General features: G+C 34.9%; 2 protein-coding genes across 6 annotated transcripts in view; both read left to right on the top strand.

Moving 5' to 3' along the window:
- The window catches only part of LOC145330498 (tubulin polyglutamylase ttll-4-like), a 436,474-nt gene that overhangs the window by 2,255 nt on the left and 416,350 nt on the right, over positions 1 to 17,869 (top strand). The gene's annotated exons all lie outside the window — the stretch shown is intronic.
- Positions 17,265 to 17,869, top strand: part of LOC145330497 (latrophilin Cirl-like) — a 57,592-nt gene continuing 56,987 nt past the window's right edge. Inside the window, exon 1 of the mRNA XM_080175126.1 lies at positions 17,265 to 17,533. Coding sequence (XP_080031252.1) covers positions 17,431 to 17,533 — 103 coding nt within the window. The 5' untranslated portion in view covers positions 17,265 to 17,430. The remainder of the gene's footprint in view (positions 17,534 to 17,869) is intronic.

Genomic DNA, 17,869 nt, shown 5'->3' on the forward strand with positions numbered 1-17,869 from the left:
ATAAAAATGAGGGATGAGGAGTGGGAAAGAAAATCGCTTAAAAGAGATGGAAAATCCCTCGTTTTTATGACGTAACATGCTAATTTTTTTAGGGACTTTCTTTGTCTTCGTTTAGAGGCCACACTGGAATGATTATTCTTACATTTATTATTAAATTTCACAATTTTAAATCTCTTTACAAGTTCAAAATCACCATTTATATTTTTGAATATTTAAAAATATAGGTTTTTACTGCTTGGTATTCTTTAGCTCAAGTACAATAAAAGTAAATACAAAGAAATGTTTAACAAACTTAAAAAAGACTATACATAGAAATTTTTTAAAATTCACCCTTTGTTACTTAAGAATATGCTATTGTTATATTAAATTGGACCCTTCTTCTTTTTAAAGGCGAAGCTTTTCAATAATTAGGGTTGGTCTGCACGTCCGTCTGTCCGTAACGTATAGCTCTTATTGTTAATGTAGGCATGTCCTATTGATTACAAACTTGGCTTAGTGATCCAAGCCAAAAGTGTAATTTTTTACAGATTTGGAAACTTTAAAAATCTTTATTCTATTAGATAAAGAAATTGGATGTTGATCCAGATAATTCAAATTAGTCTTATGATTTATACCCCTTGAAATAAACCAACTATTTGCACGATATTATGGATATTATAGTCCTTGTTTTCTGATTGTTAAAAAAATCCTTTTTCACGACAACTTCATTGAGAGAATAAATTTGCATTTGAAAATCTAATTCAATATCCCACTTAGAAGCTTAGTGTTTTTACAAAATTGCAGAAAACTTTAAATTTTTCATTTAAAGTTTGATTTTTATGTATGTTTATTTTTTTAAATTTTATAATTGAACCATGAAGGTCATAAGGCTAGAGTCGCATCGACTATTGTCGCTTTTGTATAATATTGCTTTCCATCTATAGGAAAGAGGGCAGTATTAAGGATTTAATCGGTTCAGTGGTTATCGAAAATGAATCTTAACGGTCAAACAAAAACTTTATCTCTTTATATTATAGAATTTCTTTTAGTCAAACTTATTTGTTTTGACAAACATTCGACCTTTACAATTTTACTTTAAACTTATCTAAAGATTATATATAGGGAATGAGTGCCTGAAAGAAACAGTTGGTTTCCAAATAGGAAACAAAGAGACAATCTTCTTGCAGTTCTGTGCGACCACTACCATGAAGAAAAGTAGGAGGTACCTGTCTTAACCTCTTTTCGAGGAAGCTTTGTGTTTATCAAGTACGAAATTAATTCCTTATCATTATTCTAAAACTAAGCGCAAATGTCGTCTTTTATGGCTTTCCTTTCATAATGTGGCGCGGCATGGATTGTTTTGTTTATTATGATGCGCACGTTCTTTACTTTTGAATGAGATATGAGAGTGTGAAGATTTCGGAGAACAAAATTGGGCCTATCATTGGTCTCATAGTGTGTGAACGACCCTAGTATATCAGGGATTTGAAACCATAAGAGCTTCAGGTAGAATTTGTTATTTTTATTAAGAAGTATGGTGTATAGGACGATTATATGTAGTTTTAAAAAGGCTTTAGCCAGCTAAGCATGAAACTTAATTATGATTAATATATGTTTTAGTAATTTTTATGTGCCTTATTGTTGCATTTAACAATGATTATTAAACCAAATAATTTTCCTTTAAAGCCAAAGTTTCCAAAGATTTTTACCGTAGAGAAAAATGATTTTTAAAAAGCAAATAAGATTACGTGGTTATAAATAACTGGAATTATGAACTAATTGATATTGTAATTTCAGGTCTTTGAAATAATTTCATCAATAAATCTATATTCAAACCTGCTGTTGAAACTTGATGGTTCCTGGTATTGGGGGTTTGTATGTTCGCCAACTGATCTCGTGAACTTCCCGCTAATTCGGAAGTCAAGCTCAACCAAAGTGTCATGGTTGAGACAATTTCAAAGTATCTGATGGATAGGCGTTAGCATTCATCAAGAGATCAATAGCATCTAGTGAATTATTGATGCAATAAACTGTGACAATTTTTCTGTGAAATAAGTACCTAGTGAATCATTATGCCACTAACCAAAAAGCAGAAAATTGAGCGAGCTATCGCTATTGGCAGTGAAAGGCTAGAAGTTTTTGATGAACAGTTAAAAGTGTTTTATGACAATCTAAAAGCCTGCCAAAGTTTTAGTTCATGTGAAAATGTGACTGTAAAATCAATTCGTGACATTTTTAGTGAGGTCAAGGACCAATCTGACCTAATAAAAAGTCTAAAACCTGCCGTGGAGACTAGTGAGCTGCGCGAGTTCAAGCGTGATTTGGATGAAGCTAGTGAGCAGAAAACTGTTGCAGATAAAGTTTATGCGTCGTTGGAGCAGTGTACAAAAATTCTGTACTGGCTTGACAATGATTCAGACGACGCGAGGTCAAGCACTGTCGCCAGGAACCTCGACGTCATTGAGAAGGTGAAGATGGACATGGGAGTGCTTAAAATTTCCGTGGAATTGCGCCAAGAAGTACGTGATATGTACCGAAGGCTTAGAGAGATGGAACGTCGTTCATCTAATCTGGATGAGAGTGGGACACCTGCCATGCTCTCCAGAAGTATGTCTGCTGTGGATATTCGGAGTTCCAACCCGCAGTATGGGCGCTGGGACAACAGTTTGTTGCCGTCGTTCGACGGTACTGACACGGATTACCCAAACTTTAAACAGGTCTTTAAAGATCTATGTTCTGGTTATGGATTTGCTGACCAGAGGTTAAGTCTGATGTTGTGTATGGAGAAGGTGATAACCAACCCGGAACTACGCAAGCAAGTATCAGCGATTAGAGATCATAATGAACAATGGGCGTTTCTTGATCAGATGTTTTTATCAAACACTCGCCGGTTCATGAGGATTTTAACTAAGTTGAACAAGATGAAACCTGTGGATAAACCTGTGGACGTGGTTAGCGCAATTGCTACCTTCAAGAGCATGATGCAGGAGGTAGAAGCCATCGTTGGTTCTGCAGCTAAGGATTACAACCACCTAACTCTTATCCATATTTTTAAAGACAAGTGCCCAGAAAATTTGAGAGACAAAATTATGATGGAGCTAGGTAGCATGAACCAACCAAACATCCTGAAGATTGTAGAACTGCTGGAGAGGACCAGGGGTGCCATGTTGGCCGGTGATATGTCTTATGATAATGGCGCCGGCAAGAGAAATCGTGACAGAGCTGCCGCCGCGCAAGTATCTGGCCGCAACGACAATAAGAATGGAAAGGCTGGAAAGGACAAGGCTTCCAAGTGGAACAGTGCATGTCCTGTGGAGAGCTGCAAGGAGAAACACCCGATTTTCCGTTGCCTCACGTTTAAGAAGATGGACGTGGTTGACCGAAAGAAAGTTGTCCAGCAGAAGAAATTATGTGAACTTTGCCTATGTGACGGCCATACTGCTGACAAATGTAATAAATCGGATAAGCTTGGTGTTTGTGGTACCAATAATTGCGACAGATACCATTCCAGGTTACTCCATGAGGCTAGTGCTGGTGTGAATACAGTTTACAAGTCAAGTTCTGCACCCAGCCCCTGTACCTTCTTGCTTCAGTTAGTTCCTGTTGTAGCACCTGGCGGCGGCACCTGCCACGCCACGGTAATGTTTGACTCCGGGGCAAATTTGCCACTTGTGTCTGAGAAGTTATCCAACAAGTTGAAGCTGAAATCTACCGGCAGATATACAACTATTTCCGTAGCTGATGGCAGTGAGTCTTCCTGCCGCAATGTTGTGTTTTATCTGAAGGATAGGGACGGCAATCTGAGGGAGTTTGAGGCAGCTGTCATGCCTACCCTCGGCGGGGCCAACGAGATGCGCTCGGTCCACCCCGAAACTGCCGCCGAGATATTTAAAATGCCGCCAGAAAGGTTTACATATATTAGTGGAGGCTTAGATATCATCATTGGAAATACACATCCTGACGTGTTCCCTTCAACCTACCAGAAAGTGGGCCAGTCTATGTTGTGGCGAACCATTTTTGGTAGTGGTTTTATCTGTACGAGTGCTGATGGTGGAGCTGGAGATCAAAAGTCGGCTTATAAGGCTGTCAGTGTCAGTGGAGGCACTTTGCCAGACTTTCTGACGTCTGAATCGTTTGGCGTACAGCCGCAGGCACTTTGTCCAGGATGTACTGCTTGTCAAGAGTGCAAGGCTATGGCCGACGGCACTACCTGGGACCAGCGTGAGAGGCAGAGGATAATTGAGGCAGGTTTAACACTAGACTTGCAGTCCAACAAGTGGACAGGTCAATATGCTTATATTGAAGATCCTCACACTTTACCCTACAATGAGAGTTTAGCCCGCAAAATTGCTGAAAAGGATCGTGCCAGGATGGTCAAGGAAGGTACCTATGGAATGTATGTGGAGGTATTCAACGACGCCATAAGAAGAGGCGTTTTTCAAAAAGCCACGCCTGAAGAATTGCAGTATGAAGGACCTAAGTCTTGTTCATCAATAGTGGTTGCTTTCAAGGAGGATTCAAGTTCCACACCCATGCGATTGTGTGCAAATAGTTCTCTGACGTTCAAGGGTACCAGTTTTAATAACATAATGCTGGGAGGCCCGCCGCCAATGCAGAAGATTTTTTATCATTTGATGCTTTTCCGCGGTTACAAGGTTGGTATAACCGCGGATATCTCCAAGTTTTATAACTCCATCCTGGCCACAGAGTTCGACAGCCAGATGAAGAGAGTTTTATTTTCCCCGACGCCAGATGGTCCACTTGAAATTTACCTGACCAAAGTTGTGAATTTTGGCGAGTTAGCTGCGGGAAATTTGGCAGTTACAGCCCTGAAGTTGACGTCCCGCCTGTTCGGCGGAAAGAGTGAAGCAGAGGTCAAGGAGATGTATGGAGAAGGACAGATAAACGGTAGTGAAATTGTTGCTAAACCTGAATTATGGAAGGAGCCACAAATACCTACCTACCCTGATGAGGAATTCAAGTTACCTCAGATTCCAGTTGCAGTCAAGCTTGAGAAGCACAGCTTCATAGATGACGTTATTTCGGGAGCAGGATCGAAGCCAGAAGCCAAGGAGATGATGAAAGAGGCCGACAGGATTATCGGCAAAGGTAGTTTTTCCTTCAAACAAGTCATTTATTCTGGAGATGATTGCCAGCCTACCAAGGTTCTCGGGCTGATATGGAAGCCAGCCACCGATGTGTTGTCCATCGCCACAAGAGTCAACCAAGATGGTAAAGTCAAGGGAAGGAAGGTGAAAGAGGATGCTGATTTGTACAACCTCCAGGACGCCTTGGACGAGAATCTGACAAAGAAGATGGTCCACAGGTTCGCCGCCCAAACCTTCGACCCGATCGGGCTTTGCAGCCCTATTCTGTTGAGAATTAAACTTGTCCTGCGGAAAACATGTTTGCTGAATTTGGGCTGGCAAGATTTCATTCCAAAAAGTCTACGGGATGAACTTGTTCAGTCGCTGGAGGACAGAGCTGAGGTCGCTAAATTGGAGTTTGACCGTTGTGTGGTCCCGGATGAACCAACTGGCCTTCCATCCTTGATGATGTTTTCGGATGGGTCATCAGAGGCTTATGCATCTAATGCATATTTGAGGTGGCCAACTAGACAAGGATTTGAAACGTTTCTGCTAGCCACCAAGTCAAGAGTTGCGCCGGTCAAGTGTGAATCAATTCCACGCCTTGAGTTGATGGGGTGCCAGATGTCCACAAGGTTGGCAAAGTCCGTCAGAGATGCCCTGCCCTTTGATATTATCAGAGTGATGTACTTTACTGATTCATCGTGTGTTTTATCGCAAATAGTTTCCAACAGTGCTATGCTGAACACATTTAATTCTCATCGTATTGGAGAAATTCAATCTGCAACCAACAAGGATGACTGGAGGTGGGTCCCGGGGACGCACAACGTTGCAGATTTGGGCACCAGAAGCACCTGCAAGGTATCAGATTTGGGACCAGGTTCCAGGTACAGATTGGGCCCAGAATGGTTGCGCCAGGATGAAAGTGCGTGGCCGGTGAAAACTGCCGAAGAAGTCAAGCAGGTTTTACCCCCAGAGGAGTTGAATACCAAAATGGTTAAGTTATGTTCAATGAAAGTTGCCGGAGAAGCCGCTGAAGATGTCTTTAGGTTTAAGCACAGGAGATCATTTGGACAGGCCAAACGTATTATGGCAGCTGTCCTGCAAGTTGCGAACACCTGGTTGAAGAAGCTAAAGAGCAGACAAGAAGGTAAGACTACAGCCGCTGGTAGTCATGTAGCAGCCGCAGATTCTGTGTACAAGCCGTCTTTGTACAATTTTATGGCGGCGGCGGAACTTTTCATTGTGTCACGAAGCCAAGAGGATGAGTGGATAAATGACGCTAAAGGCAATTATGCGTCATTAAATCCATTAGTGCATGAAGTATCATTGACCTGGCCTGTCGTTGGTCCCGGAGGAAATTATGTGACCAGGGAGATGAGGATTCTTAAAATGGTTGGTCGTGGACAGCCAGTCATTGACGCCATTACTGGCGGCCGTAAAATGATATTTGAAGACATGCCAGGTTTAATAATTTTGGAGCCTGGTAATTGGTTAGCTGCTGTTTTTATGAGAGAAGCGCATGTTGAGCTTCACTCTGGTGTCCGTGGAACTTTAGCTGAGAGCCGCCGTTGGTGCTGGATTGTGAAGGCAAGGAGGTTGGCCATCATGGAAGTGAAGAAATGTTGGCCCTGCAGTATTGAGAGGGCTAAGGAATGTCGTACTACCATGAAGGACGTGTTACCAGACAAGTTGGTTCCGAGCAGGCCTTTTGAAGCTGTGCAGGTCGACCTGATGGGTCCGCTGGTTACGAGGAGAGCTGCCGCCAAGACGAGGAGTCAGACAGCAACGAAGAAGGTGTGGGTGTTCGTGGTGGTCTGCAGGTTCTCAGGGGCGTTATGGTTAGATGCCTTGGAAAAGTATGATACCAGTAGTATCCTGTTGTCCCTGCGCAAGTTGGAAGCTGTTCATTGTCTGCCGAAGGTCATAGTAAGCGACATGGGCACACAATTATCCGGTGCTCGCAAGGTTTTAGAGCAGAAGTTGGGCAGCCAGGTAGAGTTTTCTTGGTCTCAGATCCCGGCCCGAGCCCATCATTTCATTGGACAAGCTGAGAAAATGGTGGGATTAACCAAGAGATTGCTGTCCAAGAAGTTGGTGAATAGTTCTGTTAATTTCAACGAGCTCCTGGTGCTGTTGGCGGAGGTTAGCAAGTTGATGAATAGCAGACCATTGACGATTGAAGCTGCGAACGACGTGGAGAATTGGCGGCTGATTACCCCTGGCCAGCTGCTGGGAAATGTTGACCGCCAGCCGTTGTGCAATGTGGCGATGAAACCGGAGGACCAAATTTCCTCCAGGTTGAAGTTGCTAGAAGATTTGTCTGCCCAGTTTTGGACTGCCTACCGCCAGGAGATCCTGCCGAAGATATTGCGGATGTCCAAGTGGAAGGATGAGATGGCGGAGCCACTAGCTGACGGAGATATAGTTCTGGTTACGAGTACCAATCCGCTGATGAGATGTTTGAGGATGGGCCGAGTAACGAGAATTGAGGATGGAAGAAAGACTGCAAGAGTCTTGTTCAGACTGACAGATAAATCTCCCCTAGAAGAACATGCTGTATCAGTCAGGCAGTTGTTAAAAATTATGATTAATAATTGATTCTTATTTTATGGAAATTGAGTTTTTTTTAGTAAAAAGCCACATTTTTCACATGCCTATTTTTATGCCTAAAATAAGAATCAAATGAAATGCGATTAAATATTCTTCTATTTCATATGCTCAAATTTAATTTTATTGAGTTTAATTTCTTTTCAAAAGTACAATTCATTTTAAAACTTACCTGAAAAGTTTAACAAAAAGGAATAAATGTGTCGAGGTTGCGTGATTCGATATTTATTCTAAAAAATCAAGTATTTTTAGCAGATTTTTAAAAAAAAAAAAAAAAAAACTATATATGAATTTCAATCAAGTAAAACATTTTTATTCAGATCAAGGAATGATTGAAAATTCATATTTAAAGTCTTATATTTTTTTACAAAGAAAAATTGGTATTTTTTTTATAATTCCGATGAAAATTCTAACGAAGATATTATTATTTTGCTATTCTTTAAGTATTAAAAAGTTTTATTGTTGATTAAGATATTACAGTTCTTATTCATTAGGTTTGAAAAACTTTCTGCCCAAGGATTTTGAAAAATTTTTTCTTACTACTCTTTTTGATGCTCAACAAATTTAGTTTTAAGTACCTATAAATCTTAATTTTCTTGTCTAAGATTTATTTCGTTTTATTTTTACCATCATTTGTTTACATTTACATTTCAACCTGATTCGTAGGTACTTATTGATTTATTAATAATGATTTATTACCTATTGATTATGAAATGATTATTATTTAGTATAGTTGTTATATTACAACATCATGATTAATAGGATTATCTATTTTAGGATTGTGTATGTGATCTTGTGATTGTCATGTGCATGGAATGTTGTATGGTACAAACCAATCCCCATCCTTCTATCCTAAAATGTGAGGTATTATGAGTCCTAGTGAGGAGTATAATATTGTGTATGCATTTCACGGGGTTTCATTTAGTTAGGAGCAAAATTGTCACGTTTTCGGGATGTGGCCATTCTCATGTGATTATGGTGAGTTGAGTTTAGTGAGAAATGTTGCTAGTGCTCAGCGCAAAAAAAACCTTGAATCTCGTTAAGGAAGTTAATTTGACTTTCAAACGGGGGGTGTGTCTTAACCTCTTTTCGAGGAAGCTTTGTGTTTATCAAGTACGAAATTAATTCCTTATCATTATTCTAAAACTAAGCGCAAATGTCGTCTTTTATGGCTTTCCTTTCATAATGTGGCGCGGCATGGATTGTTTTGTTTATTATGATGCGCACGTTCTTTACTTTTGAATGAGATATGAGAGTGTGAAGATTTCGGAGAACAAAATTGGGCCTATCATTGGTCTCATAGTGTGTGAACGACCCTAGTATATCAGGGATTTGAAACCATAAGAGCTTCAGGTAGAATTTGTTATTTTTATTAAGAAGTATGGTTTATAGGACGATTATATGTAGTTTTAAAAAGGCTTTAGCCAGCTAAGCATGAAACTTAATTATGATTAATATATGTTTTAGTAATTTCTATGTGCCTTATTGTTGCATTTAACAATGATTATTAAACCAAATAATTTTCCTTTAAAGCCAAAGTTTCCAAAGATTTTTACCGTAGAGAAAAATGATTTTTAAAAAGCAAATAAGATTACGTGGTTATAAATAACTGGAATTATGAACTAATTGATATTGTAATTTCAGGTCTTTGAAATAATTTCATCAATAAATCTATATTCAAACCTGCTGTTGAAACTTGATGGTTCCTGGTATTGGGGGTTTGTATGTTCGCCAACTGATCTCGTGAACTTCCCGCTAATTCGGAAGTCAAGCTCAACCAAAGTGTCATGGTTGAGACAGTACCCATCCAATTGAGTATGAACAAAGCATGTTTATTTTTTTCTCCAAAATTCACGTTGACGTGTCAGCCCCGCCCAAATTTGCCAAATTTCTTTGGGATCCACTTTCCATTTTTTTTGTATTTTGTACCCCAGATAAAATATATGTTTTAAAAACACATACGTTTAATACATTATTTACTTTTTTTGTAGCGCAGCTACAAAATAACTAGGACCTTTCTGTCTGTTCATATTTAAAAACGTAGGTTTAATTTCAGCATAATTTGGATAGTACCTAACCAGTGGCGTGCTCAGTTTTTTTGGAGGAGTGTGTTAAGCATAAGAGAATGATAAAATGGTATGGCATGTCTTCAAAATTTTATTTTAAAGGGGGTGTTGACACCCCCTCTACTGCACGCCCAAGCTGACAACTGTTGCGCACTGTGGCAGGAGTTTGCTCCATCCCAAATTTGAATCCAGGAACATACCAAATAACGAAAAAGTTTAAATATGTTTTCTTATGAAATAAAGATAACTACTCGAACTGTTATAGTAAATTATTCCTACCAACCCTTAATTACACTGCCCTTGGCCTGAAGTTCCAAATTTAACATTAAACGTACAATCAAAGTCTTGCAATCAAAGGGTCAAAGTTATAGCTTTTTGACATTGTTAAAAGCTTTACAATAGTATGTAAAAAAATAACAGGACACACAAATGAATAGATTTATAGAATAGCTAAGCTATATTTATAATATTCCACTAACAATTCAATTGAATTGCTTGTTCGATGCTTGTTCTTATTTATGTGCAATGCAAATTTTATGTTTTTACATAACAGACAAAATTAATACAGTAAACTAGCAGACAACAACAACGCTTTAAAAAATTTGTCTACATCCATATTTTACATCTCCATTGTTATATGTTGGAGAACATTAAAGGTTAACTGCCTTACTGCATAATAGTTTTCTGTTCTTTTTCATCATCTAAGATGCAACTAAAGTTGGCTCAGTTTTCCTACTACTATCTACGACTCTACCACGTTGAAAGCACCAGTTCTCGTCCGATCGAGAGAGTACTTTTGGGCTGATCTTGAATTTTTCCAAAGAAGTTGTATCAACTTTTTTTTTTTATAGCTAGCCGGTTCTTTTAGTAAGTAGTAGTAGTAAATTTTTCATAGAATTCAAATATGCAATCGGTTTTTTTGTAGACCTCTTATTTTTTAAGTAATTTAAGTTTTTTAAAAAAATAATTAAGTCGGTTTTAAGGTACTAAAACGCAACAAAATAAAAGAAGAAAATGGTCAGTAAGAACAAAAATAGTAAGATCTTTAATTTGACACCTTACTTTTAAAATTCTGTTGAGTAATTATTGAAAAAATCTATTTTTTTAACCTCGGTATAATAAAAACTTTAGACCTAAATATTTTCTCAAACAGACATAAAAAACATGGGTTCATATATACCATTAGAATCAGAAAAATATTACGAATCCATTGTAAGCAAAATTGAAAAAAATTAAAAAATTAAAAAATTACAGAAATGGCCAATTATTTTTTTTGTTCAGACAACACTATTGTTTTCCCTTTTTTACCCCCTCTTTACCCCCTTCCCATTTTTATACTCAATTGAAGAATTAAGACGTTGCCTGTACAACATAATATGATATTTTCATATAATTCCTTTTATTGTAGTTTATATACTATATTGTAAACTTTTTTTTTCAATTTTGCTTACAATGGATTCGTAATATTTTTCTGATTCTAATGGTATATATGAACCCATATTTTTTTATTTGTGAAATAATAAAATTAAGTTCAAAGTTTTTATTCTCGTGGGTTTAAAAAAATCGATTTTCTCAATAATTACCTGACAGAATTGAAAAAGTAAGGTGTCAAATTAAAGATCTTACTATTTTTGTTCATAATGACCATTTTCTTTCTTTTTTTTGTTGCATTTTAGTACCTTAAAATCGACTTAATTTTTTTTTTTTTAAACTTAAATTACTTAAAAAATAAGAGGTCTACAAAAAAACCGATTGCATATCTGAATTCTATGAAAAATTTTACATCTACTACTTACTAAAAGAACCGGCTAGCTATAAAAAAAATAGTTGATACACCTTCTTTTAAAAACAAACATTTGCCTTACTGCATACCTTTTCGCTGTTTCAAATGACAGAAACCGTAAATTTAAATGTAACCTAAAAAGTGTGTTTTTGTGTTTTTATTCTTTTGTAATGCTAATAGCCGAACATTGTCATAGATTTTATTAAAGGTACAGTCTTTTTAAAAAAGCGTATCATATATTTTTGGTAGCGATGATTCTCTGTTATTCTAAATGTTTGTCCGTCCACCCGTATGTTTTCAGTCCATTTCTATGTCTTTCTGTCTGTCCATTCGTCTGTCCGTTCGTTTATTATATGCGTCTGATTGTCAGAACTGTAACGGAAAAATCATGTGTTTTTTTAGCTGCTATTCACGATTAACGGCTAAAATTTGTTTGATGAGCATTCAGTAATATATTTTGTTTAGTCCGTCGATATGTCGTTAATGCTCTGACCATTTAATTCATTGTATACTTTAAAACTCCCCTATAAAAATGTGATGACAATATGATAAAAACTAAATATAAGACTTTCCTTTTAGAAAAAACTTGGTTAAAAATTTTATGGTGAAGGTATTCTAATACAAAGTATACATAGCTTAATTTTAATAATCCTTTGATTTTGATTTAACTTTGCTAAAAATGACCCCCTCCCCCTCCCCCCTAAAATAATTAATATTTAAAAGATTGAAAATAGGAGTTAGAGGGTCGATTTCCTCTTAAACTTAAGTGCCCTTATAGGATCTTACGATTATGTCCGTCTGCCTTAAGCTTAACCTCTCGATAACCGCTGGACTAATTAAGTAGTGCTTCTTAGGGATCAAACTCTCTGGTCCAGCAATGGTTTTCAGCTATTTTCCGGGGACGTGGGATACCTTTCCCCAAATAAATAAAAAAAATAAGTATATAACTTTATATTAGTGATAAGGAAAAACGTTATTCTTTAAAAAAGAATTAGGTTATCGCAAGAAATGGCGATAATAAAAGAAAGGTATGATAACAATTTATTGTTTGTGATATTCATGTAGGTTAGCATATAGCTGTGTTTTTGTATATAATTTAATTTGTGTGTCCGTCAGTCTGTTAATCCGTCCGTAAAGCTATTGGGATAATATAATTTTCTCGGCTGATTTTTGTGTGAAGAAACTCCTTACAAAATAAAGCAACTTATGCAACTAACTTGTTCAGATGCTTCAAAATTCATACATACATTTATACAAAAAATTTGGTATTTTGTCTAATGTTTGTCGTATCTTTCATTCTATTTCTTTTTATTTCTCATTTGCTAATAAACACTGAACTGAGGATGCTATCCCGCTAAAGTTCATTACAGATCGACCAACCTTCATTTTCTGCATTTTGAAAATACAGTAGGGAAACTAAACCTAATTGAATAGTAATAACAAAGATCTTTAGAAAATATAAATTAATTATATTTAAAATTTACATAAACTTCAAAAGAAAATCAATTTTTTTAAAGATTAACTTGTATTTCTCTTTAATTAGATGAAAATAAACATCAAAAACATGTTTTTCATATTAATTTGATTAATTTTAGCAGCGAACCTACTCTATATTTAAGTTATTTTTTAAGGGCGATGGATTTTAAGCTTTTCTATACCAATTGATGTATAATTTACTTAGATATTATAATAGGTGAAAAATTGAAAATTATCATCAATTCAGTTTGTTATTTCCCCTGTCATTTATTGGTCAGTTCGTTTATCCTACAGTTAAGTCCGCTGCAAGTTTAACTTTATTAGAGTACGTGATAATGAGTTGTAAGATCAATGAATCCATTTATACACCTCTTATCTATCCCGAACCACGACGTTTACGAGAACTTACTAAACTTACATGCATCTATGTACTTTTTTACATGTTCCATTTATTTCATTGTTTCTAGCTACGACATTTTAAACGGTATTATTCCTTTTTTTTCTTAATTTTTATAAGACTTCTAAATCCATGAAAAGAAAAATATATAATTTTTCTCTAAATATGGATTTTTGAAAGATTTTTTTTCATATAAACTAATAAGTTTTTTATTTATAAAGCTTGAGCTTTCTATAACTATTGAACTGATTGAGTTCTCCTTTCAAGGAAATCTTCGTATAGTACCTATGATGGTTTTTAGGCTATTTTGTTTCTAAATTCAAATTTCTAGCAATAGGTTGGTTTAAGGCTATTTTGTCCTCTAACATAGAATAAAATACTGTATGGTCTTAATTGTAGTTAATTTATTACATAATTGCAATTCTATGCTACGAAGAGGAACTTAATTTTCAAAATATCCTTTTCCGTATATGCGACCCCTCTCTATAAGTATCATAACAATACCTGATTTTACCCTATTAGGAAGTAAACCAAATAATTCACGCTTTTCCTCAACAGTTTAGCGGATTTAAAACCGACACGCAACAAGCGGCCAATGGATCCTATAAATAGACACATTTTCTGAATCAAAACTGGTTTTACCTAAATTGTATCTGTTCCTTCTTCGCGATTATAGAATTTCAAAGATTTTAACCAAAAATGTGTGATGATTTGACTTTAAAATGGCCTTTGATGTAAAATATAGACACTGTATATTACCATTAACACATGAAAGCAGTAGTTGTTTTAAAAACCTTTTTTTGTAGATTAATTATAACTTATAAAATTGTCGACGGGGGTACCTTCTGACTTTAATTGATGCTTGTTTTTCTTCAAATTACCTTGAAATTTTAAACTTAGAAAGTAAAAACAGTAATAAAAAATAAACATATCATTTAACTAAAAATACTGGCACAATTGATTTACAACATATACTTTTTTTTAAAACTATCTAATTGATCTTATTTTTGGAATACTAATTCCTAGGACAACAAAGTTCAATGTTTAAAGCAAAGCATCTTTATAATCAAGTCCTAAAATGTAATTATGTCCGACTTTTATAACTTTATATTCTGATTATTCACTTCTTAAACTGCACAATGATAATGTCAGTTTGTCCTACGGTTTCATAGCTTCGCTTTTATAGATGTTGCCATCCTTGTTTATATAGAAACAATTAGCATTGACACTCGAATTTTGTATGTAAAAAAAGGCACGATTGTATAAAGTTATCAACCACATAAACAATAGATTGTTGAAGACATTAGGCCTTTAATTGATTATATCAAAGGACTGTTATTAATAAGTATACCTAGTCAAATTAGTTAACAACTTAATAGTTCATTATACATTAAATAACAAGGATGACAATTTCCATAAAAGTTAATCTATGAAAGGGTAGGACAAAAAAACATTAACAATTGTAGAGTGTCATAACTGAATAAGCAAATATATATGTATAAGTCTAAAAAAATGTTTAAGGACATTCCTAATTTTTTAATATGCTTTGTTTATAACATTCTACCTTTTTGTAGCAGGAATATCAAAAATGTTTCAAATCAACTTTTGTAAATAGACAACGATTGTAGAATTGGTATGCTTTCTAAATCGTACCTTACTACTACTACAGAAATAACCAACCATGCCAAGTATAAAATCAATAGGACAATTATAAAATGCCTAAATTAACGATAAGATATATATGGACAGACAGACGAACAATAAATATAGAAAACCTTTACATCTCATTTCTGCTGCTTGATTTTAAAAGATATAGATTTTCTAATCTAACCTAAAGACTAACCTTTATTAGTTTGTTAACGTAAATCCTGCATTATTAAAGATACTTGTTGTATGTATATGCTTCTATCCTTTATTCTTTATCTTGAAAGAGTCTTGTTTAAAAAAAAAATATAATTATAGATCAACAAGGACCAAAATCTTTGACATATTTAGATTATGATCACATTTTGAAAAAGGTTTTGCCATGTCTTAAATAAGATACAAAATTAAATAATAATTGTTTTCAATCGCTAAACAATCTTAAATACACAAGACAATAATTTGGTGTTTAATTAAGATATTCTAGCTCAATATAAAAAATAGCGATTGTGCCCCTGCATCTATGTGATCCGTTTTCTAAGGGGTAAGGCATAAAATCATTCAAAGACTTAAATCTAAAATTCAATAGCTTGAACCCATCCTGGGATCTATGTGAAGCTTTAATGAAGTGTAGAATTTAATCAGCTATCGAAATCTTAAGCTACAGACATATCAGTACATATCAGATGATCATTATAACATTTTTGCCAAATTTAATTCAATTTATAGAAAATTTTAAAAGTTTAAGATTTAAGTATATTTTTTTTAAATAATGTTTTTAAAGAAACCTTTTGCGTCATATATTAACCTACTTACTTTTTAAATGCAAAGCTTTTCTATAATTATTAAATGCGAAGCTTTTCTAGATAGATAGTTTTTTTTTCGTTGATTTAGGCATGTTAGAATTGTCCTATCGATTTCAAACTTTGCATGGTCATTCCTGTAGTAGTTTGGTACGATTTAGAAAGCGTAGCAACTCTATAATTATTACCAGAATGGCCGTACGTTCATTTAAAACATGTTGATAACTTAACAACTTTTTTAACAACAAATTTTTATGTGATCTAATTATCCGTTTGATCTGATTATTGGTATATAGATTCCTGGGACAACAAAGTACAATATTATAAGCTAAGCAACTCTATAATCAAGTCCTAAAATTGTAAGTATGTCCATAAACATTATCCTGTATCAAGCAGTTTTTTTAACAAATTTACTTACAATTTTGCTTCGAATCTTGTACTTTTATATTCTGATTATTGAGTTCTGACAATATACAAGTGTTAATGTCCGTTTGTCCTACCGTTTCATTGCTTTGCTTTTATGGATGTTGTCATCCTTGTTCATTATATCAATTATTTTATCCATATAAAATTCAAAATGGTTTAGAACAGAAATATTTACTTTTGTGTAATAAACGGCAAATTATCTAAACAATTAGAATTAATATATAAAAAGTACTTTTGATATGACTTTTTATATCACTAATAATGCATAAAATAACCATTGTTATAAATCCTAGATATGCAGTGTTGAATTGTCTATAGAAATATTGTTTTAAAACCTCAACAAATATGACAAACTTATATTAACAAGCCATGAACATTAAGATTAAATGCTATTTTAAAGTCAAATCATCGCACATTTTTGGTTAAAATCTTTGAAATTCTATAATCCTGAAGAAGGAACAGATATAATTTAGGTAAAACCAGTTTTGATTCAGCAAATATGTCTATTTATAGGATCCATTGACCGCTTGTTGCGTGTTGGTTTTAAATCCGCTAAACTGTTGAGGAAAAGTGTGAATTATTATGGCCGGGAAAGAGAAGAAGGAAAGGGGAGATATAATGTGGAGAGGGCAGGAAGAGGAAGTGTATGTGTGGAGAGTGGGAAATTGAAAAAAAGGGAGAGAGAGAGACAAAGAGACAAACACTGTAGGTGGGAAATGGACTTATCTCTATTCTCTATTAGTGACAAAGGGGTTGAAAAAGAGAGATGAATTTAAAGGGGATGGGGTTACTATAACAATAATAAACGGTCCCGTCCATTCTGACGGCTAAGAAAGGGAAGGTAGCATAAAGGAAGCAACCCGGTGAAATTTGCTCCGAATAAAGACGTGTCAGTACGACATATTTTATCCACACGGCTTTTGGAGCATTTATTTCCCGATTACAAATACAGAAAATCCGCGAACAAGACTCTTCAATTTTTAAGAGACGACGGGTAGTTTTGATGAGAACGTTCATGCTGAAAGAGGACGTTAGTTCGTGCTTCAATTATTTATTACAAATTGATATCAAAAAGTGAATTTTAAAATTGACAGAAAACTAAAAAAATAATGTAAAATGAAGTTACAATAAAAGTTAAAAATAAATAATAATCAATTGTATAATGAGTGAAAAAGTTATAAAAATGATTTCATTTTTTATCAGCCTGTCATTTCTAAATGTGATAACGGCGATACCGGTTGCTGTACCAGCACCGTTTCCTGGCGGTAAGTTACAATTATACAGTTGTGTCGCTACTTTCGAAGCATTTTACCTGTTTCTTTAAGTGTTTTTCAAAAATTAAGAAATGTAAAAAATAATAAAAATTAAGGTTTCGCGCTTATTGGATTTCCGGGCGGTAAAATTTCTTTTTTCAATTACAATTTATATTTTTTATTGGTTTTTAATGGTCGTTTCGTGGCCGTTTTTTGCCCTATTAGTCTTATGTGTAAAGTGCTTTTTAGATTTCGGCTTTCCACAAATAATTAGAGACTGAGAAATGTTTTAAGGGTTGCTTTTAAAAGGACATTGATATTTTTCGGATAATAAAATGTTTAGATATT

Source organism: Acartia tonsa, chromosome 10, assembly GCF_053477335.1.
Source record: "Acartia tonsa isolate MP-2025a chromosome 10, ASM5347733v1, whole genome shotgun sequence".
Taxonomy (NCBI): domain Eukaryota; kingdom Metazoa; phylum Arthropoda; class Copepoda; order Calanoida; family Acartiidae; genus Acartia; species Acartia tonsa.